Here is a 22,535-nt window from a genome sequence, read left to right on the forward strand (position 1 = left end):
GCTTTTAACTGTATTTGTTGGATGGTGCAGAAACTTAGGAATAGCGAAATGGAGATGCTTTCTGTAGAGCTGCCTGAATGCAGCTCTGGAGTGAGAAAAATCCTCCATGACCTAAGCAAAAGTGTTTATGGCTGAACAGCTTTTTAATGCCCCGTGCACTAGCCGTGTCTAAAGCTGCAGTGTATTTCTGCAGTTACAGAGAGATTGCGGAAGAGAGAGAAATGAGAGATTTAGAATTACTTTTAATTAAATGCTGAAAGCTAATACAGAAGCGCAGAAGACCCTGTACGTTGGCTTTACCGGCTTAGCGTAATGGATAAGGTTGTTATGTTTGGGTTTAGAATTGCTGTTTGTCATTCTTTTGTAGTATTTCATGAGGTGAGAAAAATTATTGTCTCATTTATTAGGCAGAAGTCAGTCTACTTAAAATAGACACGTTTATTTCTAGGTTATACAAGACAATCAGTAAGGTAGCAAAAGGGTCAGTAAAACACACTGCTCCGAACAAAGAGCTCTGCTTTACCCTGGCCAGCAGCAGAGCCAAGCGGTGAAAAAGCAGCAGCTGCTTAATCCCAGGCAGGAATCTGACCGCATCCATCCTGCTGCAAACAGGCAGGTATCTCCCCAGACCACTGCTGTTAAACCCCAGCAACTACAGCCCACCTCCAAGGAAATCAGTGATTTTTCACAGGTAAGTACATTCCCAGCTGCTGTTGCTTCAACTGCAGCCAGTGTTTGGCACCGCTTCAGGGTTATTTCAAAACCACATGCAGCCTATCACAGAGGAGACCTTCTGCAAGCCAGCTGGATTTCTTTTTAAACAAATAATCCCCTCTTGTAAACCCTGCATTCTCCTATGCTGCTTTCCTGGAAGTTTCCCTGTGTGCCAAGACTATTCCTCCCCTGAAGTGCGCAAGGTGTTTTTGTTCAAGCAGAAGTTTGCGGTCTGTAGCTGGGATAACAAGCAGCAGCCTCTCGCACAGGATTCCTCGTTTCATTCGTGCTCATTATAGTCGATGCACCTTCTTGCCAGAGAAGTACTTCTTAGAGAAAGGAGAACGCTTTACAAATGCCAAAACTGTTGGAGTCCCAGCCTTTACAAAATACCTGCAAAGATTAAAAGGAGTCCTTTGGCTTCCTTGTAGCTGGCCAAGTGTCAGGCAAAGTGAGTGACTTCCGCCCAGCTCAATAAAGACTGACCTCCCCAAGGCCAACGACAAGCTTTTTTGCTGATTAGCAGAGCCTTTGGTAGCCAGGGCTACACACATCTGAGGAGGAGCGTTCTATGAATCAACTCTTCTCCCAACAGCTACTTCTAATTAAAATGGCTGCTATTCTCCCTCTGGAAGGAGGTTTCTTCTGCAGCTGCCCTTACAGCCTGAAATCTGAGGGCTTATGCACGCTGCTGAGTTTTATGGAGTGACAGGTCAGGCGCAGCCCGCAGCAGTGGACCCAGAGCTCTGCTCCCACTGTGACAAACCAAGCCGCTAGCGCTGTGCAGCAGGCTTTCTCCAGCTAGCTACAACATGGTGCAAGTTAATAGCACAGGCTTTACAATCACTTTTTTGGCTTCACAAACAGCAAATTCTTCTCTCTAAATAACTGCGTAATACTTTAAAGCCAGTTTCAGAATGAAACTGTGCTGCATGCTGTGTTGGGGGCTGCTCACGCAGCATTATCAACAGTGAGAGCATTGTTAACCTTCAACATGCTCTCTTTATATGCTGCTGCCTTTTTTTTTTTTTTTTTTTTTAAAGTAGCCCTGTGTAGATAGAATCTGAAACAGCTCTTTTGTGCTGCTGCTTCTGTGGAGCCCAACTCCCCTTCCCAACTCCATCCAGTCCTGGAAAGAGTAATTAATATTTTTTTTGGGGAAAAAAAAATACCTAAGTCGCTAAATCCAGGGACAAAATCCATACAGTCCCACCGCTTTACACCTTCCCCACGTAGAGATGCCAAGAATTAGAACGATTAAATCAGAGAACAAAACTGCACTTAAAGCCCAAAACTCATACTTTTTGCCTTCGTTCTCTCTCTGGACATGAACAGGTACAGCCTCACCTTTGGTGCTGCAGCACTTGTAGCAATGTGTGTTCTGGGTTCAGCTCGTACATTTCTGCTCTTTCTTCATCTTCAAAATAGAGCTGAAAAAAATTGGGAGGGTTGTTAAATACTTATGATACACGAAGGCAAACTACTAAGCTGTTGAAAGTCCAGTAACAGCACACCATATATCGACTAGAGGTTTATCAAACTTCTGTACCTTGAACCGACTGTGTCGGATGCTAACTTCAGCAATGTGGAAACTGGTTTGTGTAAATTCCAAGTCCTCCCTGTATAAACCAGCTTACCTTCTTATGGCAGTGGCCGCAGGAAGGCAAAACACACTGGCTGTTCCCGTGCTTTACAGAGAAGCAATCCAAATCTACGGGCTGCTTTTTAACAGGTGAAATGCAGCAGCAGTGTGAGCTAAACCGAGCCGGTTTAAAGATATTTGAACAAAACAGAGTAGATTTAAGAGATTCGAATCCAGCAACCGTGCCTTAGACTGTACACGCACATAGAGCTATAATCCCAGTTTTTAACCTGGTAAAGTACACAGCCACTGTCCTTTTGGATCTGTCTGCTCACTGCACCAAAGGCTGTGCTGTTGCCTGGCACATGTGACACTGAAGTGGAAAATGAAAAATAAACATCTGTATCCTTCTATGTACAATTTCTGAAAATTGTACATAGCCACAACCAGTGGCTATGTACCACAACCAGTGGTTGCCATAGCCACAACCAACTCGCATCCCACATGTGCTAAAGTCTTAATAGAGATATATTGTCTTGATGGGATTAGGTGTTTAAGCACCACCAGTTAGAGCTGAAAATAACCTTTTTTTTAAAAAAATATTTTCTCATTTGTATTGAGCAACTTCACAACAACGCAAAAAACTGGCAGCCCACCAGCTTGATGGTCTAAATCTTAATTATTGTTACAAAGATGGGAATCTAAGCAATACCTATAAATACCTTCTATCAAATACAATGTAAGCGGAAGACAAAAGAACTTTTTCATTCCTGAATTCTGTGTCCATATCAGCACATCTGGAAAATGTTTGAGTTAATAAACACATGTAGCTGTCCAAATCCTTATTTCACATCCATGTATGGTAAACAGGTAAGGATGCCATTGCTTTAATACACTCAAAGCTGCTCAGTTTCACTCCAGAAAAAAAAAACCTCCACAAGACAACAACCCTGAAATAGAAGGAAAGGCAAACTTCTCACCTCAAGATTGCTGGGAAAGTATTTTCTTTCTAAATCCCAAGGAGGTAACTCAGCAAACATCACCATTAAATGATCAATAAACCTAAAAGCCAAAATACACTTGGTTAGCTTAGCTAAAGCGTTCAGCTTCAATAATTTGTACAGTTGCATTTGAATGATGGTAAAAATACATTAGCAAATTAGACAATAGACTTAAAAGTAAGTTTAGATCACTAATAGTTCCTTCCCTTTCCCATTGCTCTCCCAATGAGACCAAAGCCCTGTTGTAACTCATGCTGTTGGTTCCAAACTTGAGCAGTACAACAGCAAATTATTTTTAACTTTTCATTTTCACAGTGAAAAAGATGTCAAAATAAACACCCCGCATTTCATCTAAAACTGATTTTCCTTCTACATGGTCCCACCAGCACAATGCTTCATCAGATCAGGGTGCTCAGAATACGCATGTGTGTCAGAGACTTGTTTATTTTGGTACTTCAGGAGTGCTGGCGGCCAATTTATTCCAAGAACCCATTTTCACTTCCTTTGGTCATGAAAACGTGTAGTGAACACTACTGTATAGGAACCACAACTTTACTAATCTGCTTGCACTGTAATTTTGAGTCCTAAACTTATTAGTATATCTGAGGAATACGTATCTCCCCCACAAAAAAAAGTTACAAATTCCAAATTTGTTTAACATTGCAAGATCAGAAACTGAAGTTAACATCAAGAAAAGTGGAATTCCCACCTTGCCAGTCACGTGCTTATAGTCTGAAAGGTCTGCAGCACTTCAGTCAGGCCTGCTGTAAGCCCTAAGGAAAACTATGGGGTCACTGGTGGTTAGGAGAGGGTCCTTTTGGAATCTTTTTATAATTTTTAAGGTTAATCCTCCTTCCGAGACCCCATATTTGGACGGCTTCGAAATAGCACCCTAATGAACCTCTAAAATCCATGCATGCGGATGGGTCACTGGTATTACTGGCCACTGGTCTAAGCTTGCACTGCAAGCCCCTTTAATCACACTGTAAATGTATGTAACGTTGAGATTTTGGCCCTCATATTTTAAAGCAGCATTCACAAATCATAGAATAATTCAGGTTGGGAAGGACCTCAGGAGGTCATCTAGTGCAACCTCCTGCTCAGAAGCAGGGTCAGCTATGAGATTAGAAATCTGGAATGACTTCATTAGCATGGCAGTGTTTCACTTGCTGTCTGTTCTCATCTACTCAAACATCTCCTTTATGCAAGAACGCTGCTGACAGTGCATTTACCGGGAGTTCTCATGAAAAGCCGCAATGAAGTCTGTTTGCTCGTGCTCAGGGTACAGAAAGAGGACAGGCCAGTTCAGGTTGCCATCAGCATCCAAGTGCACCTTTGCCCCCGTGGCATTGTCAGAGTGGAACCCATCTAAGGATATCTCAGCCAGGCCATCTGATATTTCCTCTTCTTCATTTGAAGGCTCAAGAACCAGCTTGATATTTCTTTCCTGGAGGGGAGGAAGGAAAAAAAAAAACCAAACCCCAACCAAAAACCAAACAGGTAGGGTGGGGAGAATAAGAGCAAAAAATTAGCAGTCATTGAAAGGACAAATTGTGTCATTCTTACTAACGAGTCAGCTCTTAAACGTGCCATCAAAAGCCTTCCTACAGTATGAGACTCAGGTGACTGGTCTTCCCAGTAGCATCCAGAACCTCAGCCAGACACCCAGACTCCTCATAAAATGGATGAGGACAGGTGGGAATCCAGAGGAGCCCACATGCTGAGAGAAGAGCCTGAGAAAACGTGGGGAAAGGGATGCATCTGAAATCCTGTCCTTTGGGACCTGGCAGGCATAACTTCAGGGTGCAACAACACGCACCAGCTCCCGAGAACATCCACTCTTTCAGAAAACTGAAGAAAGCTCACTCTTTTTCTTTGGAAGACAACTGCAGAAGAGGAGATCGGATTTACGTAATAGCCCAAAACATTTTACATAGCCCAAACATTTGCTGAGGAAGGAGAGGATCCAGGATTGATTCTTTCCTCTACCCTACTGGATGGTTATCTTCCACCCTTCCACTGAAGTAATGCCCATCAGCAGCAACGAAAGCAAGGTTCATTGGGCCAGTGTGATGCTGCAGCCCAGCAGCCAGAGCGCTCTCTTGGATGCTCAGTCCATCTCCTAACACTGGGTTTGTATTTTGCATTAGTTGTTACCTGAAATATGGAAACCTGGGAGCTGGGGCTAGAGCCTTGCAGATAAGGAGAATCATGGTTTTAACACAATTTTTTGGCTCTAGCCCTCAAAAGCCTGTGTATGAGAACAAACTCTGAGAGACAAACAAGAGAGCTCTTAAAAAAAACCCAACCAACCAACCAAAAAAAACCCCAAACCACACAAAACCAAACCCCCCTCACCAACCCACCTTTATTGCTGCAAGCAAAATTTCCTTTTCAGACTGCTTTTTCTTCTCCATCACCTTTGCTTTCCTTGCATCCCGCTCCTCAGCTCGCTACATGTAAGAAAAGGTTGCACCATGGTCACACACAGCAAGTCAATGACCATCACTGCTCTACCCTGCCAACGAGTGGAGAAATCAGTTCAGATCTCCAGAAGGGTCCCCTCCAGCTCTTTCTCCTACACATCTCAACAACACGCACTACACGGAACCACCACTCAATTCTGTTTGGGGATATGATACTACACAGAAACATGTACGGAGCACACTTCAACCACGGATCCCAGAGTGCTTCTGGACACAAAGTATGCGACAAGCATTGTAGACGCTAGACTGCCTTAATATTTACCTTTAATTTGTCAGCTTTAGCTCTCATTTCCAAAAGCTTTTTCTCTTTTGAATCTATTCGCAAGCCCTCCTCACACCATGCTATTGCTTCAGAGAAATTCTTTAGCTCCATGTGACAGAGTGCTCCTGGAAGGATTAAGATTTTAAGTTTCTAGTATTGGAGTCAGTATACAACTACTACGCAAAGTGGTGGTTATAAAGACAGCATTAGCCCTAGTGCTTTCAAGTGGCACATACAGCAGCGCATGCACGCTGTTGTCTTGCGTGGTGGTGTTCAATCGTAGACTTCCAGCAGGTCTATTCAGCTGAGAAGAAAATCTAAAATATTTCAGCAGTTCTTGTATCATTTGCTCCTCCAGTGACAGAAATCAACAGAATGATGCTAGAAGTGTCTGTTACAAGCAAAATTTTATCATTATAATTAACATATCAGTATTCGTCTCATAAGGAAAACTAAAGTAGCCATTTCCATGGAGTGAGAAATGCTGGGGAGGAAAAAAAAAACAAACCCCAAAAACCAGTATTGTGGAAAACAGGAAGAGTTATGCTGTGCTCTACAGAACCAGGTCCAATGCCTCATGGACAGATATAGAAGCTGAAGAGCAAAGAGCAGAAAGACAGTGTTTTGACTGAAAATCCAAAGCAGAATGCAGAGCTCTGCTTTGGGGAGAAACAGCAATAACAAAAGAAGAGGAAAAAGTCTCGTACGGTAACCACTTTACTTTTCTGAAACTAATGCTGTCTGGAAACACAGTATGATGCACACTCACAGTAATTTAAGGTTTATAAACACTGTTATTTAAGGCACAGAAACATGCAGCGAAACAAAGCAATGTCTTACAACAGTCTGTTCCAGGGCTTGCAACAATAACAGCATAGTAAGGAAAACTAACACGTGCAAAACTGTTTTAAAGTGATGCTCCTTGCGCTCCATGCAGTAACACGTGCTTTAACTCTTACCTCTTATGATTGCTTTGAGATGAGTGGGCTTTAGCTTTTTTGCTTGGATGGCATCATTGAGAGCAGAACGGTAGTTACCTATAAAGCAAGCAAAACTGCTCAGAACGTTTCATTTATATTTAAAATTCAAGCTGATCCCAAGGTGACAAAATAGCTTACGTGGAGACTCTGTAGTTCGCTGTTTTTACAATCACTGTGAGGCGAGAGGAGGAAGAAGGAGCAAATGAAGAGCAAGAAGCAAAAGGACAGGAATCAATCACTCAGGTGGGAGGCAAGTAACATGACTGTGAGCAAACCACCTCCCAGCCGCAACACACAACAGCATTAAAAGGCCAAGAACACCCTCCCTGCTGCGCAGATGCTGTCGGTAGGATGGGTGGTAGCTTGAGGAGGACATGGCCAGGAAAGAGTGATAGAATGTGTTGCTTCAACAGATTGTTGAGGCCAGGGCATCCCCCTGTAGTTCCAATCACCCTGTGAATCTGTTCAGCACCAAAACCCACTGGTTCTTCCCTCTCCAGGAGCCAAGGCTCGAGCAGCAGGTAATAGCTGCAATGAACAAAGCACAAACCCTGCACGCAGCCGTGCTCTGAAGCGAGCCAGGTCTTCAGGGTCTTTTTCTCATGAACAAACTAGTATGCTGTACCACAAAAAAAAAAGTAAAGAAAAAGAAAACCCAAAAGGGGGAGGGAAAAGCAACTCTGGACCGCAGAGCCGCCTTCCCAGCCCTGTCCGAGGCAGGACGGTGCACGGCTCCTTACCCAGGTAAAACTGTGCGGCCCCTCGGTTTGTGTGCAGCACGGCCTTCAGCTCTGGGTCCTCGCATTTCTTTTTCAGCCCCTCGCTGTAGGCGATGACAGCTCTCCTGTAGTCCCTCTCCCTGAAGTACTCGTTCCCTTCGTTTTTGTACATCCTGGCCAGCTCTGCAGGGGAAGGGAGGGGGGACAGGGCCTGAGCGGGGGGGTGCAGCTCCCCACCGCCCCACGGGTGCCCCAAGCCCTCTCCCCCGGCCGGGGCAGACGGGCAGACCCCCCCCGGCTGCCCACCTGCGGGGTCCTGCTCCTCGTCGAAGAGGAGGGACTGCAGACAGGCCAGCTCGGGCTGCCGCGCCGCGTCGATCTCGGCCGGGCACCGCTTCATGAACATGGGGATGGCCTCCAGCTCCTGCGGGCGGACACACACCGTCCCTCAGCCCAGCTCAGCTCAGCCCAGCTCAGCTCAGCCCGGCCCGGCCCCCCACGCCCCCCGCCTCACCTGCTCCCAGGTATCGGGGTGGAGAGCACCCCGGTACCGCGCCGCGCCGCCGCCCGAGCCGGCCTCCGCCATGCTGCCGCCTGGCCCGCCCCGCTTCTTCCGACCGCCCCCTCGCCTCAGGCCCGGCCCCTCCGCCCTCAGGCCCGGCCCCTCCGCCCTCAGGCCCGGCCCCTCCGCCCTCAGGCCCGGCCCCTCCGCCCTCAGGCCCGGCCCCTCCGCCCTCAGGCCCGGCCCCAAGCCCAGTTTCAGCAGCCGGTTGAGGTGGCATCGCCGCTGGGAATGGCAGGTGGAGCTGATCCTGCCCGGGCCAAGGAGAAGGACAGGAGAAGGACTAGGTGACCCCCTCAGGGCCGGGAGCGCAGGTCTCCACCACAAAGCCCTACACGACAGCAGCACCGTTGTCGCCGCTGGTCTCTAGACCCCAGAGCCAGGAGCTGCGGCACGGGGGAAGGCGACTCCCTCCAAAGAGCTCCCCGTCCAGGGCAGGATGGCAAAGCCACACGGTGGCTCATGGGGCGACGGCACCAGTCGGTGGGGCTGGGATGGCGGCAAGCTGTTCCTCACGGGAGCCCCGGGGCCCAGCATGGCAAGCCCCACGCTGCAGCGGGCACGTACAAGTGGGATGCCACCACCACCCTGCGGGACAGGGTTACTTACAGCCTATAACCAACAACACGGCCTGGATGTTTTTACCCCCAGGCTTTGCAGGCCCCAAATTTTACGTTTCCTTGTTAATTTTTTTGCAAAGATTTTCTACCACCCTGAGGCCGCATCCCCAAAACCACACCGTCACCACCCAAGCCTGGCAGATCCAGGCATCTCACCAGCTGGACTGACCTGCAGGACCGGGGTGCGGATGCCTGACACCATTCTGCACCTTAATTCCTGCAGATTTGCAGCGCTATGGCATTTTCAAGGTGAACAAGGCTCTAGAGTTCACCATTTTGCTTTAATTAACCTCCACTTTCACGGAACCTGGGCGTCTCCAAGGAGAAGATGCAAACAGAGGAAAGGCGCCTTCCTTTCTCTCTCTCTCTTAAAATCCCTCATGCTGAGAACTCAGAACCTGAGAAGGGCGAGAGAAGCCCTCCCGTCCCCCCTCCAACAGCCTCCGCTGTTGCGTGCGCTCGATAGAGGCCATCACCAGCCTGTCTGCCGTGGCCGGGCAGCGTGGGGCTGACCCTGCCAGCACCCCCACAGCCGCACAAGGCTACAAGCGGCTCGTGGGGGCCTGTAGCCAGAGGGAGAAACTCCCCCAGTCCCGTGGGAGAACGTGGGCTGACCTCAGCTCAACCCCAGCACCCGGTGTGGTCGCAAGACACCGTGGCCGGCTCTGACGTGAGCTGGATTCGGCTCCGCTCACCCAGAGCCATCGCCGACAACATGCACGTCCTTGAAAAGGAACCAGGGCTGTTCAGATAAACTTAATGCAGCAAAATGAGAGATTCAGAGACAGGGAGTTTAAGGGACTTGCACTTTACTCAGCAGCTCAGTGACACCTTCCTTGGTGAGGAACAAAACCTCGCCGGTATTCTGATTCCAGACCTCGAAGACCGGGGGGTCCTCGCAAACCCTCTTACCGGCTACGACCACGTAGGGATAGCCCAGCTTGTTGGCGTCCTTCAGCCTTTTACCAATGGTCAGCTGCGTCCTGTCATCCAGCACCGAGTCGCCGGCGAGGTGGGGCAGCGCTTCGGTGAGGTCGTCGTACAGCCGCTCCAGCAGCGCGGCTCCCTCCTCCTCCTCCTTGCTTCCTCTCTTGGGGGGAATGAAGCAGAGCTGGTAGGGCGCGATGAGGCTCGGCCAACGGATGCTGTCCTCCGTAGAGAGCACCTCGATGGAGGCCGCCAGGATGCGAGTGACGCCCAGGCCGTAGCAACCCATTTCTGCCAGCTGGGGTTTGTTCTCGCGGGAGCAGAAGACGGCGTTGGAGACGGAGGAATACTTGGTGCCCAGATAAAACGTGTGCCCCACTTCGACCCCTCTGGTCTGCGTAAGTTTTTCTCCGCACGTGGGGCAAGACGTTTGCTCCCCGTTTAGCGTTTCCACGTTGGCCGCAAAATGTCCGTCAGGGCACACCACCAGCCTGTCCTCGCCGACATCCGCTGGGAGCTGGAACTCGTGGGACATGGTGCCACCGATGCTGCCCGTGGCCGCCCGCACTTTGACGACGGGAAGGCCCAGGCGGTCGAAGAGGCTGCGGTAGGCGTCGCACACCAGGTCGTAGGTCTGCCGAGCCGCCTCTTCGGAAGCGTCAAAGGTGTACATGTCCTTCATGTAAAACTCCCGGCTGCGCAGCAAGCCGAAGCGGGGCTTGGGCTCATCCCGAAATTTCCTGGTTACCTGGTAGAGGCGCAGCGGGAGCTGCTTGTAGGACAGGTTGCTCTGAGCGGCCACCAGCTCCGTGACCGCCTCCTCGTGCGTGGGGCCCAGGCAGTAGTCCTTGCCGTGCCGGTCCGCCAGCCGGAAGAGCTCCGGCCCCATCTGGTCCCAGCGGCCGCTGGCACGCCAGAGCTCCGCCGAGCTCAGGCTCGGCATGTTCAGCTTCTGCCCGCCCACGGCCTGCATCTCCTCGTCCATCGCCTTGACGAGCTTCTCCATGGCGCGGACGGTGGGCGGCATGTAGCAGTAGCAGCCGGGGCTGGAGGGGTGGATGAGCCCCCCCTGCAGCATCAGCTTCTGGCTGCGGCAGGTGGGCTCCCCGGCCCTGCCGTCCCACCCGGCCCTGCCGTCCCACCCCGCCTCGCCGCCCGCCTGCAGGTTGAGGGGCTGGAAAACCTGCGAGAGCAGCAGCCGCCGCCTCGCCCTGCCCGGGGCGCCGTGCCGGGCCCTGCACCCGCGCCGCCGGGCGCTCAGCGCCGGGAGCCCCCACCTCCTCAGCAAGGCCTCCATGGCGCTGCCGCGGAGGGCCGAGCCCGCGGCGGGGGAGCGACGGGGACCCGGCGGGGGAGCGGGGCCCGGCGGCAGAGCGGAGCCCGGCAGCGGCTGCGGGGCCGGGTCCCCCCGGGCACCGGGACGCGCCGCCGCGCCTGCGCACACCCGCCCGCACGCGCAGACAGGCACCCACCCCTGCCGCGCGCAGCCCGCCGGGACCACCGCGCGCCCCGCCCCGCCCCGCCGACACAACCAATGGGAACCGCAGCCTCCGTCACGTGGGGGGAGCTCACCCGCAACCGGCTGGAAACCGGAAGTTGGCGGGGCGGGCGGAGGAGGCCGGGACTCTATGGTTCCGCCGGCATGGCGGCGGCGGGGCGACGGGCGCCACCTGCCGGGCGGGCAGCGCGGCCCGCAGCAGGAGGTCCGCCCGGGGGTGACCCCACGGGATCTCTTTGCCGCCTCCCGCCCGGCGTGGGCCGCAGCACCCCCGCGGCTGTGCCGAGCTGCCGTGGCCGGGCCGTGTGGTATCCTCGGGGGGGCACAGGAGCTGGGGCGGGCTGGGCTGGGCCGGGGAGGGGGCGTGACAGCCCCAGCTCGGGTGTCATCGAGACCCAACAGCCCCCGCAGCAAGGGCGGGAGCGGGAACCCCTCGCCTCACAGCGCTGCCGTCCGGGGGCTGGGGACGTGGCTGCGGGGGGCACCCCCGGCTCTCTGCCGCCTGCCCAGGGCGGGAGCTGGAGGTTTGGAGGGACCTCAGCAGGCAGCCATCCACGGGCGGGGGATGGCGGTGGGTGGCCACCGGTGCCAGGGACAGCGGAGCCGCAACAGGGCTCTTACAGGGCTAACACCACACGCCATTTGTCTATTGCTTTTTTAATTAGCAAGGTTTTAGAGAACTGAGAAGGTCCTGACAGCTCATGAGAGACGGCTGCTCTGCAGGACCTGCTGCCACCCCTGATGACTCGGAGGGACGGTGACCGCTCGTTCCTCCCGCCCGTGGAAGAATCGACCTTCCTTGTCTCAACCAGCCGCTGCGCCAGCACCATCCTCCCCTGGGCGATCATGGCTTTGGAGAGCCGGATCACCTCCAGCGTGCCGTTGCGGCAGACCACCCTCAGCTCCCGCTGCAGGCGCTGCCGTGGGAATTTCTCCTCGGCTTTCTTAACCCACCGCTCCACCTCCTGCATCAGCATTTCCCTCTTCAGCTTCTTCTGACCAAAGAGCAGGAGCAGCGGCTCCAGGAGGCACCGCAAGCTCTCAGTGGAGCCCGCATCGTCCAGTTCGATGTGCTTGAAGCACTCGATGGCGAGTGTTTCCTGGCTTTTAAGCCGCAGGCATTTGCCCCTGAAGAGCTGAAGTTCGGGTATGGTATCACCCAGGTCAAACTCCATGGCGTTGTCTAGGAGTGCCAAGGCGCTGATCAGTGCCATTTCATCCACCAGGAACTGTTCTTGCACGGCGTCCATGCTCATGTAATAGTAAAAAATAGTAAATGGGAGGGGTGGGGGCAGGACAAAATGGGGCTGCCAGGAGAAAACAGAGACCAACGGCTGTCTCTGAGGATGACACTCCCCATCGGGCTCTGGGGAGAGGAGTAATGGAGTGTTGGTGACCTGCCTTCAACACCACGTCCATCGTGTACACACGGGGCTGGAGTCCTGCTCCCATCCTCGTGTCTAATGTCTCCCGCCGCCTGGCTCCAGGTGGCTCTTCACTCCTGTAAGCTCTCTGAATTCCCTCCCAGCTAAGGCTGATGTTAACCGTAACAATCTCACCGTTCTCTGTTCCTGCCTTCACCCTGCTGCACCTCACTGTCTCCCTCACACCTAACTAGAGCCGAACCCAACAGGAGGGAGAGGCAGCCAAGGGCCAGGTTTTGTGGTCTAACTTTAGGGCTGAGAGTTAATGACAACCTGGGCACGCTGCAAGGAGCTCCTCAGGATCTCAGATATGATGTGCCCATCCTCACCTGGCCCATGTCCAGGTTTGACCTCAGGCATGCACAAACCTTGACAACCCTTTCGAGGTCATTTTTAGCATGCATCAGCTTCCTTCTGTCAGGCACTGGGCCCTCTCCCATCTTGGCACGTTCCAGATCTTGCAGGTACACCTTCATGTGGATCTGGAGACCAGAGGAAACCCCTCAGCTTGGCTTAGTGCCCGGCTGCAGGATGGATGACGAAATGATGTGAATACAAGCCACTGGCACGTGCCAGTTCAGCTCCTTGGCCATGCCAAGCTACACCAGAGAGCCGGGCCAGCTTGCCCAGCACCAGCACCTCAGGGTCCAAAGCGTGACCCCATGGTTAGCAGTACCAGGAAAGGTGGTGCAAGCCCCTGAGATGCTGCTCATCCTGTTGACCTGGGCTGTAAATTTGGTTTCTGGTGATCATGGGGACCTTGAAAGCAACTAGCCCATCTGCCCCCCCTTCCAGGCTCAGACACGCGGGCAGCGTGCCCTGACCTGTTCAGGGGTTGAACCACTTGGCCATAGGAGTGCGCTTGAAGAAGGGCTGAGAAATCAAAAGCCTCTTTCTTATGTCATTTCAGCTTTCTCAGTCAAACCTGGCAGACAGACACCACCCGGCACCCAGTGACCACCTCCACGCTGCACTTTTCAGCCTCCTGCCTCTAGCTCAAAGGAAGTTAAACATCTCTGAAGAGCAGTTGTAAGCACATATTAAAGTACTCCACTAGAGGAGGAGATTTCACTTCACTGAGCCGTATTTTATGAGGAGTTAAATAATCCTGTTTAAATATAGGGAAGTAAGAATGAGTTCTTCTTTTATTTAAAAATGGGATTTGAAGAAATCTTCATGATTCTTCTATAATGGGAAATGCTCACTAATGTGCACTCCTGTTTACAGAGGGCTGGAAATGGGCAAAATCAAGGGATTAAAGAGCACATTTTTGATGCTCCTGAGTGACTTAGGAGCATTAAAGTCATTACATAGTCGAGCCAGTTCTGTGAGGTGGCTCAGCGTCCTGTTAAATGTTGCCCAGAGGGACCTGGGGAAGTCCCTCAGCAGCTCAGTGCTGGAGCCAGGACCTGGCCCAGGTTTCCTGGCTGCCAAGTAGCAACTTCGCTCCCACACCAGCCCTCACTGGTTTTGTCAGGCAATTACTTCTCCCTGCGTGTTTCTCGCCACACTCAAACAAGCAATGCAAACGCTGTCTGGGAGAAGCGCCGTGGCTGTCTCGGAGGCTGGAGGAGCAGGACAGGTCACTGCGGGAAGGGGACCTGCTCACCCCTCAGACACCCAGCACGCTGTGCTGGCCCCGACGAGGACTTACCTGTGCCCGGGTGCAGTATGCCTGCCAGTTGAGCTGCGGTCCCACAGGATACCCAGTGCCATATTGCATATCCCTTTGGCCATCTCCTGTTTGCCCAGGGAAGTGGAAGATTTTCACCAGGCGGTTCGGGACGGAAGGGTTGTCTTTCACCATTTCTATCGCCTGTTTAAGCCACAGAAGAGAAACATGTTCCCGTCAGTGGCTTATTGCCTGCTGTGCTGATCAAAGGGACAAAACCATCTTGGATTGATTCGCCAGGGCGGTGCTTTAAACGGGAGGGTTTAAGGCTATACAAGAGACGCGGTCTGCCGGGAAAGCTGATATCTCTTATTAAATCAGGAGACAGGACTGAATGCGGGGCTAAGCTCGAGGGTTATGTGCCTGAAAGCATGTCTGTGCTTTTTATTTTTTCCAGCTGTGCTGGGGGAATCTAATAAAAGTACTGCTCTCCCTGCAGCCTTTCACCGAACTGCTCGCCTGCTGCTTTGCCAGGGGCTGATTTACACCATTGAAGCCAAACGCGTGGCCTGAGAGGGGTGTGCCCTGCATGTGGCGGGACCGAGGGTCTCGGCTCCCGTCTGGGGCCTCCCCTCTTTGCCCTGGGGGATTTCCAGGAGGAAAAATGCTGAGGATGGGGGGAAGATGAATGAAGGACCAAGCAGGCGATGGCAGCTGCCTTGAATCGGTCCCTGGCACAGCAGCGCTGGGTATAGCACCTTGCTAAAGCAATCGAGGGGGTCAGTCTCAGAGAAGCCACGGTCCTGGATCCCCACTGGAGTGGTGGAAAATGTTTCTTTCCTTTCCAGCAACATCCCCAGGTTGCACCACGGCTCGGGAAGAGAAGTCAGGGCAGGTGAGAGGCCAAGTCATTCAGCGGCCGAACCTCTCTCCATCTTGCGGAGGATTTGCAGTTTGGGCCTGGGGTCTCGGCACAGAGAGGCAGCACATCCCGACCGACCCTGGACATGCTCTTGCACAGCTTGTCGGCCCATGAGCCCACAGCGCTGGCTTACACACCTGGCTGGCTAACTTTCCCGACTACTTTCATTCCCTCCAGTGATGTTACTGTAACTGCACGACTGCAGGACAACGTTTTTATGCCCAGTGAAGCGGTAGTTGCAGGGCTTGCCTTAGATTCACCCCTCGGGAGGTTATGGGGGATATAAAATTACCGCACATCCCCTGCACCCTGGCAGCTACTCAAGGTGTGGGCGCTCCCGGGTAACCCTCGGGTGCTTTCAGACAGCTCCTCCTGAGCAGGCAATACTTTTGAAAATAAACAACGCTGATAAAAATACAGTAATTAATTCAATCAGAAGAACGCATATCATCATCTGAGGTTCAGGGCTACCTTGGATGTAGGTACGTACAGCATCCATCAGTGCTGGATGCATTATACCATGAGTTAGGTGTGCGTAGGGACCAGAGGTGGGTTTTACGCAGATGGGTTTGGGGTCCCCCTCCTGCTGAAATAATCCATTTCTCCTACCTCTGTCCTGAGCGTTGGAGGACTTGATGACTTGTCGGAGCAGCGCCAGGGTCCTGTTGAAGGCAGGCAGCCTCTTCTGCTCCTCGCTGCCCTGGCTCAGCAGGATCCCATCCAGCCTGCAACGGGAGCGGGCGGCGTGGCTGGGACTGGGCAGCTAACCCCGCTTTCTGCACCAAACAGCAGCCCAGCGCCAGGGAACCGGCTTCCTCAGGCCTGGCTTGCTCTTGTCCAAAACACCATGGGCGTGAAGGGGGCTGGCGAGCCTCCCCTGCGAAGATCATGGATGCAGATCGCCTTGCCCAGACCCGCCAGTGCTCACGGATGCAGCAAATACAGCGCCACAGAGGACACAAGCACCGAGAGCATCATTTTATTGCCCAAAGTGGGATTGGCAGGTTGGGTTGTTGCTTTAAGACTGTATTTTTTAGCAGTTTAGAGATAATTTGTCCCTATGAAAGCCTGGTAATTGGTCGGATCAAGCCCTGAATATGTTGCTTTAGCCAGGCTGGGAGCCTCCATTACACCAGGCTCCCTGCCTCGACCCTGCTGTCTGCCGGCCCTGTCTGCTCCCGGGAGGGGACATTCCCTGGGGAACCGCGATGCTGGGTGCCATGGCAAGGGCTGCCACCATCCCTGCAGCCCTCGGGGACCAGAGCTGCCAGCATAGGGCTGCAGGCGCTCCCCGGGGACACGGGCAGCCAGGTGAGGCCACCGGCTGGGCTTGCCTGGATGCGTGGGGAGAGCTGGACTTACCGGTGTAGCTCTCCTCACCTCCCAGATTGTCTGGGCCTGCCGGGAAGCAGCTTCTTGCACAGGGACTTTTTGCACATGATGGTCCAGGACACCCAGCTCAGGCTGGGAGCACCCCAGGGTGGAAATGTGGCACGTGGGCTGCTCAACCGGACCTCGCTGGCACCTTCCCGGTGCTGAGCAAACACGGAGCATGGAGGGGTAGGATGCGGAGCAGCATATCCCCACGTCCATCTCCACTAATCACTCTCTTCACCCGGCTGTGGAGCCATGGCTGGCTGAGCAGGGGCTCAGCCTCGTGCTCCAGTCCCGGCACTGCTGACGGCAGCACTCCGGCTCTGCGTTGCAGGGAAAAACATCAGCCTCTGGCTGGACCAGAGCAGAGAAGGGCTCCTGGCTTCGTCAGCTGCCCCGTTTCCAGTTCAAGGAGATAACGAAGAGGTGCAAACACCAGGTAAGAGCTGGGTTTCATCTGCCCTCCGTGCACATTTGCTGGGGGTGAGCAGTGCAGGCAGTGCAGGCAGCGCTGCCCAGCCCTGTCCTCGCCCTCCCCACTCTCCTCCCGGAGCAGGAAAGGCTGGGCCCGGGAATGCACAACATCAGGGACTTTCTGCAGGAGACACGGCCCTCCAGCCTCCAGGGGATCTGCGACACAAGAGAGCAGCGGTTCGGAGATGCCCACAGGGTACGTCGCACCCTGACACGGGAGGTGCTGGGCAGTGGTGCCCGCTGGCTGCAGGACTGATGCCTCTGGAGAACAAGCCCTTTGCAGGGGTTAGGAGCTACCGTGGGTGCCATCTCCTCCTGCTGGGCTGGGGACTGTCCCCCTTGCCGAGGCTGCCCACAGCCACCCCACCTCTCCCGCAGGACTGCTTCCCCGGCCCCGGCACGTACGGCCCCTGGGGGAACCCTCCGTCTGCCTCGAGGAGAGGGACAAGCGCTCCGCCAGCACGCGAGGGCTGATGGGCAGCAGGACGGCGAAGCATGCCCTGCTGGCAGCCGTGGCGAGTCCTGCCCCTTTCCCTGGGGACACGCTCGTGGGGTGGCCCTGTCCCCCTGCTGAGCGCAGCCCCTGCTGCCTTTGCCCCTGTGCCTGCAGGCAGCGGCCTGGGACCCAGGACCGAACAGCATCGACAAGGGGCTGTGGTGGGCGGGTAGCCCCGGCCCCTGCCAGCCCTTCTTGGGGGACAGGTCGAAGCCTGCCGGTAGTGGCCATCATGCCTTGGACATACGTTGCCCCAGGGCCCCGCACCCAGACGGGGTTTCTCAGTGAGCTGTGGCATTGCCAACACATTGCTACAAGGACGGAGAGCTGCCTTACGCCAGCATCTGTCCCACTCGGATTTTGCTCTTTGACTTCCCTTGGATCCTGGAACAACACGCCCACGCAGCAGCGTTTGGGGAGCGAGCGGGCTGCAGGCAGTGTGCAGGAGAGCGGGCTGGTGCCCGTGAGCAGCAGCAGGGCTGAGCTCTCACGGCAAGGCACGGATGGGGTGGTCTGAGAGACCACCAGCGGCCGAGCCTCTCGCACTGCTCCCTTGTCCCAGCAGAGGAGAGGCACCGAGCCGAGCACTGGCACTGTCAAGGGTTTCCTGGACGAGCTGAGCGTGAAGGAGGACAAGAAGAATGGCTGCTTCAGCACCCGATGAGGAACCCGGGCTGCCCCACGGAGAGGATCTTCTGGGCCATGCTCATCCAGGGCCCAAGGGAGGCGGTCAGTGGAAGCATGGACATCAGCACTGGTTGGTGTCACCAGCATCCCCGGTGGTGCAGCAGGTGCCTCGGGCGGGGATGCATTAGGCCCTGGGGGGATGGATGGATGGACGGGTGGGTGGACGGACAGATGGATGGCTCTCTGACGTTGTGCAGCTCTTTTTACAAGAAAACTGAAGCGTAACAGGTTTCCTTCTGCCCAGTATGCGGTGGGGCTGGGCTCCTACAACCCAAAGGCCACTGAGACATCAACGTACTCCAGCCAACCCCCATTCTGGTCATCTGCCAAGAGATTCAACAGAAAGTCCTACCGCCTCTTTACTGGGAATGAGGTGAGTGAACAGGCAAGGCAGTGAGAGAGGGACGCAGGAAGGGTCAGGCTCTCAGCTTCCTCCGTGACCATCCCCAATCCATTACCAGCACCCTTGGGAGAGGACGAAACTCTTCTGAGCCAAAATAAGGGTGGGCACTCCTCACCAGCTTCAGCCAGCTAAACGTTAGGTGTGCGCTCTCAACGGAGCAGCACCCCAGCAGAAGTCCCACATCAGGTGGCTGTCTGCAGTAGAAGGGCAGACTGACCTCAGGAGGGGCTTTTCTCTCCCTGTTGATTATCAAGGAAACCTGGGCGACTTGGCCAGATACCCATCCTTGAGAGAGGAGATGAGTCCCTCGCTGGGTGCTGTTGTTCCTGCCCAGAACAGATTGCTAAAGAATAAACAGAGAGTAAAGACCCACGGCCCAACATCCTGCCAGGTCAAGGGGAAGGTGCCCGCTGCGTACAGCAGCACGCTGAGCACCCACCGCTGAGCGCGCGCTGCCCGGAGGCAGGTGAGCGTGGCTGGTGCTGAGCAGAGGGGCAGGAGCTCAGCAGCGACCACGTTATCTCTGCCTGCATCCTCAGGCCTTTGCCCTTTTCAAGGGATGCTCCGACAACCCTTCCCATTAGTTTTGCTCTGCATCAGCTGCAAGCAAGCGGATGCACTTCATTGATGAGGGCAGCCGGGTTTGAGTCCTTTTAGGTGCCAGGAGCTCCTTGTATCCTCCCAGAAAATCATATTCTGCTGCTGGAAAGCCAGTTTCTCCTCTAGCAGCATCAGCAGCACGTTGCAGAGCCAGTGCAGGTAGGAGCCCTTCCCGTAGTACCCATTCCTGGAGCTGTATTCATCTTGGCAGCTTCCCCATGAAGAACCAGAACAAAGCCTAAAGGGCTCAAAGCAGGCAGGGAAAGCTTTAGTCTGAAATAGTCCACCTTGGCTGGGGATGAGGAGCAGGCTTCCACGTGGCGTCTCTCCTTTATCCAGCTGAATGGGGAACAGGCAACTTGAAAGAGGTCGAGGATGAAGACATCTTCGTAATTGCTGGGGAACTCGACAGATTACATTTCAGTGGGGAGGTTGTGACACGGCAGCCCTTCACTACAGCTAGCAGTAGGCGACTGGTGAGCGTGCTCAAGCCTGCAGAGCTAATAGACTTCTTTATGGACCGCTGTGACGAGATGAACTACTCGTGAAGGGGACCGGCTGGGCTAACACCGATTAGTGTGCCTCCTCCTCCCTGCCCTGCAATATAGGCTTGGTTTGGTTAAGATATCACAGAATCACAGAATCGTATAGGTTGGAAAAGACCTTTAAGATCATCAAGTCCAACTGTAAACCTAACACTGCCAAGACCACCACTACACCATGTCCCTAAGCACCTCATCCAAACGTCTTTTCAATATCTCCAGGGATGGCGACTCAACCACTTCCCTGGGCAGCCTGTTCCAATGCTTGATAACCCTTTCCATGAAGTAAAATTTCCTAATATCCAGTCTAAACCTCCCCTGGCACAACTTGAGGCCATTTCCTCTCGTCCTATCACTTGTTACCTGGGAGAAGAGACCGACCCCACCTCTCTACAACCTCCTTTCAGGGAGTTGTGGAGAGCGATGAGGTCTCCCCTCAGCCTCCTTTTCTCCAGGCTAAACAACCCCAGCTCCCTCAGCCGCTCCCCATCAGCCTTGTGCTCCAGACCCTTCACCAGCTTCGTTGCCCTTCTCTGGACACGCTCCAGCACCTCCATGTCTCTCTTGTAGTGAGGGGCTCAAAACTGAACACAGTATTCGAGGTGCGGCCTCAGCAGTGCCAAGTACAGGTATTGTATTTAGTATTTTTGCACCTATTGTATTGTATTGCACAATTGTATCCAGATATTGTATTTTTTGTAACTGAAGGCCTGGCCACGCGAAGGCACTAACTGGTTTTGCCCCACTCACATCCCCCATGCTGCCTCTGGATGGGGAAGCACACGAGACCTTCTCCTTCCAGAACCCTGTAGATGTTGGTCGCTACAACACCACCGAGCATGAAAAATACCCTCAGAAGATGAGATACCAGTCCCGGTACCGGTGTAACACGCAGTGGTACCTGAGCAACTTGAAGCGGGATGCCTACTTGCTGTAAGTCTGACAGACAAGGGGGCTGTGAGTCATTTCACACTGGCTTACAGGAAAATCACCTTGAGCAGCCCTGGGGAGACCGAGTGCACATTACTGACACTACCATGGATGTGAGATGGGATGATCGTGTAGTTAAAGCACTGGATCGGGACTGAGATACACTCGCCAGCCCCACCGCAGGTTCCCTCTGTGGACGGGGAGGTTGGTATTGCTGCACCTCTCCCCTCCCAGGAAAGCGAGGAGACCTTCGTGCTTCCCCACCGCGTGGGAGTAGTGAGAGGGTTGAAGAACTTGGCCATCAAGGCACTTCACAGATGCCAAGGTGGTTGTTGTATCTTGTGAAATGCAATTTGCCTGCAGCGAAGGTGTAGGCAAATAGTTTCCATCAAGTTAGAGGAGGCAGCCTGGGAAGGAACTGGGAGGTGGATGGATAATCAGGCTGTCTGGAGTCATTCCCAGTGCTGGCAGTGGACCGCTCAACAGCCCCAAACTAAAATCGCCTTCTCAGGCTGTGCCTTGGTTTACCCATCTGAGGAAGGAAGATTACAAGGCTCACTTTCACTGCAAAGGGCTTTGAAATCGCTAGCATGAAAACCCTGTGAAGCAGTTAGGAACTATACTAATGAGAGACCTCAGGATAGCCCTCCGCTCTCACCTTCGCTTGTGGCCAAGATTAGCAAACTGCTGTGGTGGCACTACGGGCTGACAGCTCTGCAAAGGTCTGTCTTGATCTCCAGAGAGTAGTTAGAAATCGGTCTTGGCTGAATATAACTCGGCATCTTTCAGGGGGGCAGCCAGAAGTTAGCTATGCTATGATGGAGAAAGCATAATGAAATCTAGCTTTCAGTATTGCCCAGCTTTGTTAATTTTGCACTTCCAGTAGGAATAAAAAAGAAATCTCAACAGTGAGCAGGACTTGGAATTCAAACGCATCTCTCTGATCAAATAGCACTGGCTCCAAAATCACTTTTCAAGCTACAGCTGTACTTTCTAGGGAATAGCCAGGCTTTTAAGAGCTCTGTTCACCTCCATCCTCATTAAGACTAAGGAGATTAATCCAGCCAATAATTTGAGCCCACTGAATCGCATCCTCTTTCCACAGCGAGCAGCTCAAGCCTGTTGCTAAAAACAACTGGAGTGATTTGGTTTCTGCTCCACGTTGTCCAGACACCTCTGAAGAAATCATTGCTGTTTTGCAAACATAAGATGGTGCTGGGAAGCCCAAATCAGCGAGTAAATGGCAGGCGTACCAGCGGATGAGACGGGGTAGATGAAAATACAGTGTGCTGGCACACAAGTCAAGAGATAGGAAACAACTCAAGTCTTGTTCTGTGGTAATAAAACACTCTTAGACAATCAGCAGCCTAACTTTTCTGTCGAGTAATTAATTATTTCCACCTTGGACTTTATAAAAGTGACACACTTGAGAAGAGGATGCCAGATACCGTACGTCCTCCGAAGGAAGGTCTGCTGGCACGCACAGCTCATTCAGTATTAAATATTTCCTTTCAAACGGTGCTGCCAAAAGAAGTTGCACGCACCCATTATGGGCATGGTGGTGTTACCACAGCTAAGTACGGCCAGGTCCACCAGTACAACTCAACGGAGAGCTGGGTCTGAGAAAGCAGTACTATGGCAAAGTAGTTAGAGCAGTCAGGCCTTCGGTACCTGCTTCCGTACCTGTCCCGTGCTGTCTTTAAAGCAGCTGTGTGCAAGG

At 53.4% G+C, this 22,535-nt stretch overlaps 4 protein-coding genes across 5 annotated transcripts; 1 reads left to right on the top strand and 3 right to left on the bottom strand.

Annotated features, from left to right (window-relative positions):
- Nucleotides 1–281: 281 nt before the first annotated feature.
- TTC4 (tetratricopeptide repeat domain 4) lies at nt 282–8,356 on the bottom strand. 2 transcript variants are annotated; one of them, XM_075508827.1, is made up of 10 exons: nt 8,259–8,356; nt 8,051–8,168; nt 7,766–7,927; nt 7,005–7,082; nt 6,046–6,170; nt 5,664–5,750; nt 4,530–4,744; nt 3,277–3,358; nt 2,062–2,144; nt 282–1,043 (listed from the first exon to the last, which is right to left on the bottom strand). In XM_075508827.1, the coding sequence occupies exons 1-10, from the start codon at nt 8,328–8,330 to the stop codon at nt 995–997; spliced, it is 1,071 nt and encodes a 356-aa protein (XP_075364942.1). In that variant the 5' UTR covers nt 8,331–8,356; the 3' UTR covers nt 282–994. The 2 variants fall into 2 exon arrangements, with proteins under 2 accessions (XP_075364942.1, XP_075364941.1); XM_075508826.1 differs by having other exon boundaries at nt 284–1,107.
- A 1,347-nt stretch (nt 8,357–9,703) lies between these two features.
- Nucleotides 9,704–11,187, bottom strand: PARS2 (prolyl-tRNA synthetase 2, mitochondrial). Its single transcript, XM_075508829.1, has one exon. The coding sequence runs from the start codon at nt 11,148–11,150 to the stop codon at nt 9,720–9,722; it is 1,431 nt and encodes a 476-aa protein (XP_075364944.1). The 5' UTR covers nt 11,151–11,187; the 3' UTR covers nt 9,704–9,719.
- Nucleotides 11,188–11,421: 234 nt separating this feature from the next.
- TTC22 (tetratricopeptide repeat domain 22) lies at nt 11,422–16,199 on the bottom strand. Its single transcript, XM_075509165.1, is given in 10 exon segments — nt 11,422–11,697; nt 11,794–11,869; nt 11,973–12,618; nt 13,104–13,257; nt 14,430–14,473; nt 14,476–14,527; nt 14,529–14,591; nt 15,146–15,259; nt 15,869–16,034; nt 16,078–16,199. Coding segments are annotated over 10 exon segments (1,713 nt in total).
- Nucleotides 16,198–22,023, top strand: CIMAP2 (ciliary microtubule associated protein 2). Its single transcript, XM_075509166.1, is given in 14 exon segments — nt 16,198–16,313; nt 16,419–16,620; nt 17,018–17,122; nt 17,237–17,353; nt 17,536–17,578; nt 17,581–17,672; nt 17,768–17,822; nt 17,911–18,116; nt 18,219–18,309; nt 18,312–18,382; nt 18,585–18,713; nt 19,470–19,502; nt 20,688–20,818; nt 21,921–22,023. Coding segments are annotated over 14 exon segments (1,494 nt in total).
- The last annotated feature ends 512 nt before the right edge of the window (nt 22,024–22,535 follow it).

Source organism: Mycteria americana, chromosome 7 (assembly GCF_035582795.1).
Source record: "Mycteria americana isolate JAX WOST 10 ecotype Jacksonville Zoo and Gardens chromosome 7, USCA_MyAme_1.0, whole genome shotgun sequence".
In the NCBI taxonomy this organism is placed as follows: domain Eukaryota; kingdom Metazoa; phylum Chordata; class Aves; order Ciconiiformes; family Ciconiidae; genus Mycteria; species Mycteria americana.

What these genes read in the sequence shown, in the direction of transcription:
- TTC4 (XM_075508826.1), bottom strand. Translation starts at nt 8,330, where the DNA reads ATGGCGGAGGCCGGCTCGGGCGGCGGCGCGGCGCGGTACCGGGGTGCT. An exon ending in TCTCAAAGCAATCATAAGAG is followed by an intron (nt 6,171 to 7,004) that starts GTAAGAGTTAAA and finishes TAATCCTTCCAG; the next exon opens with GAGCACTCTGTCACATGGAG. An exon ending in TTTTGCTTGCAGCAATAAAG is followed by an intron (nt 4,745 to 5,663) that starts GTGGGTTGGTGA and finishes CCTCCCCTCCAG; the next exon opens with GAAAGAAATATCAAGCTGGT.
- PARS2 (XM_075508829.1), bottom strand. Translation starts at nt 11,150, where the DNA reads ATGGAGGCCTTGCTGAGGAGGTGGGGGCTCCCGGCGCTGAGCGCCCGG.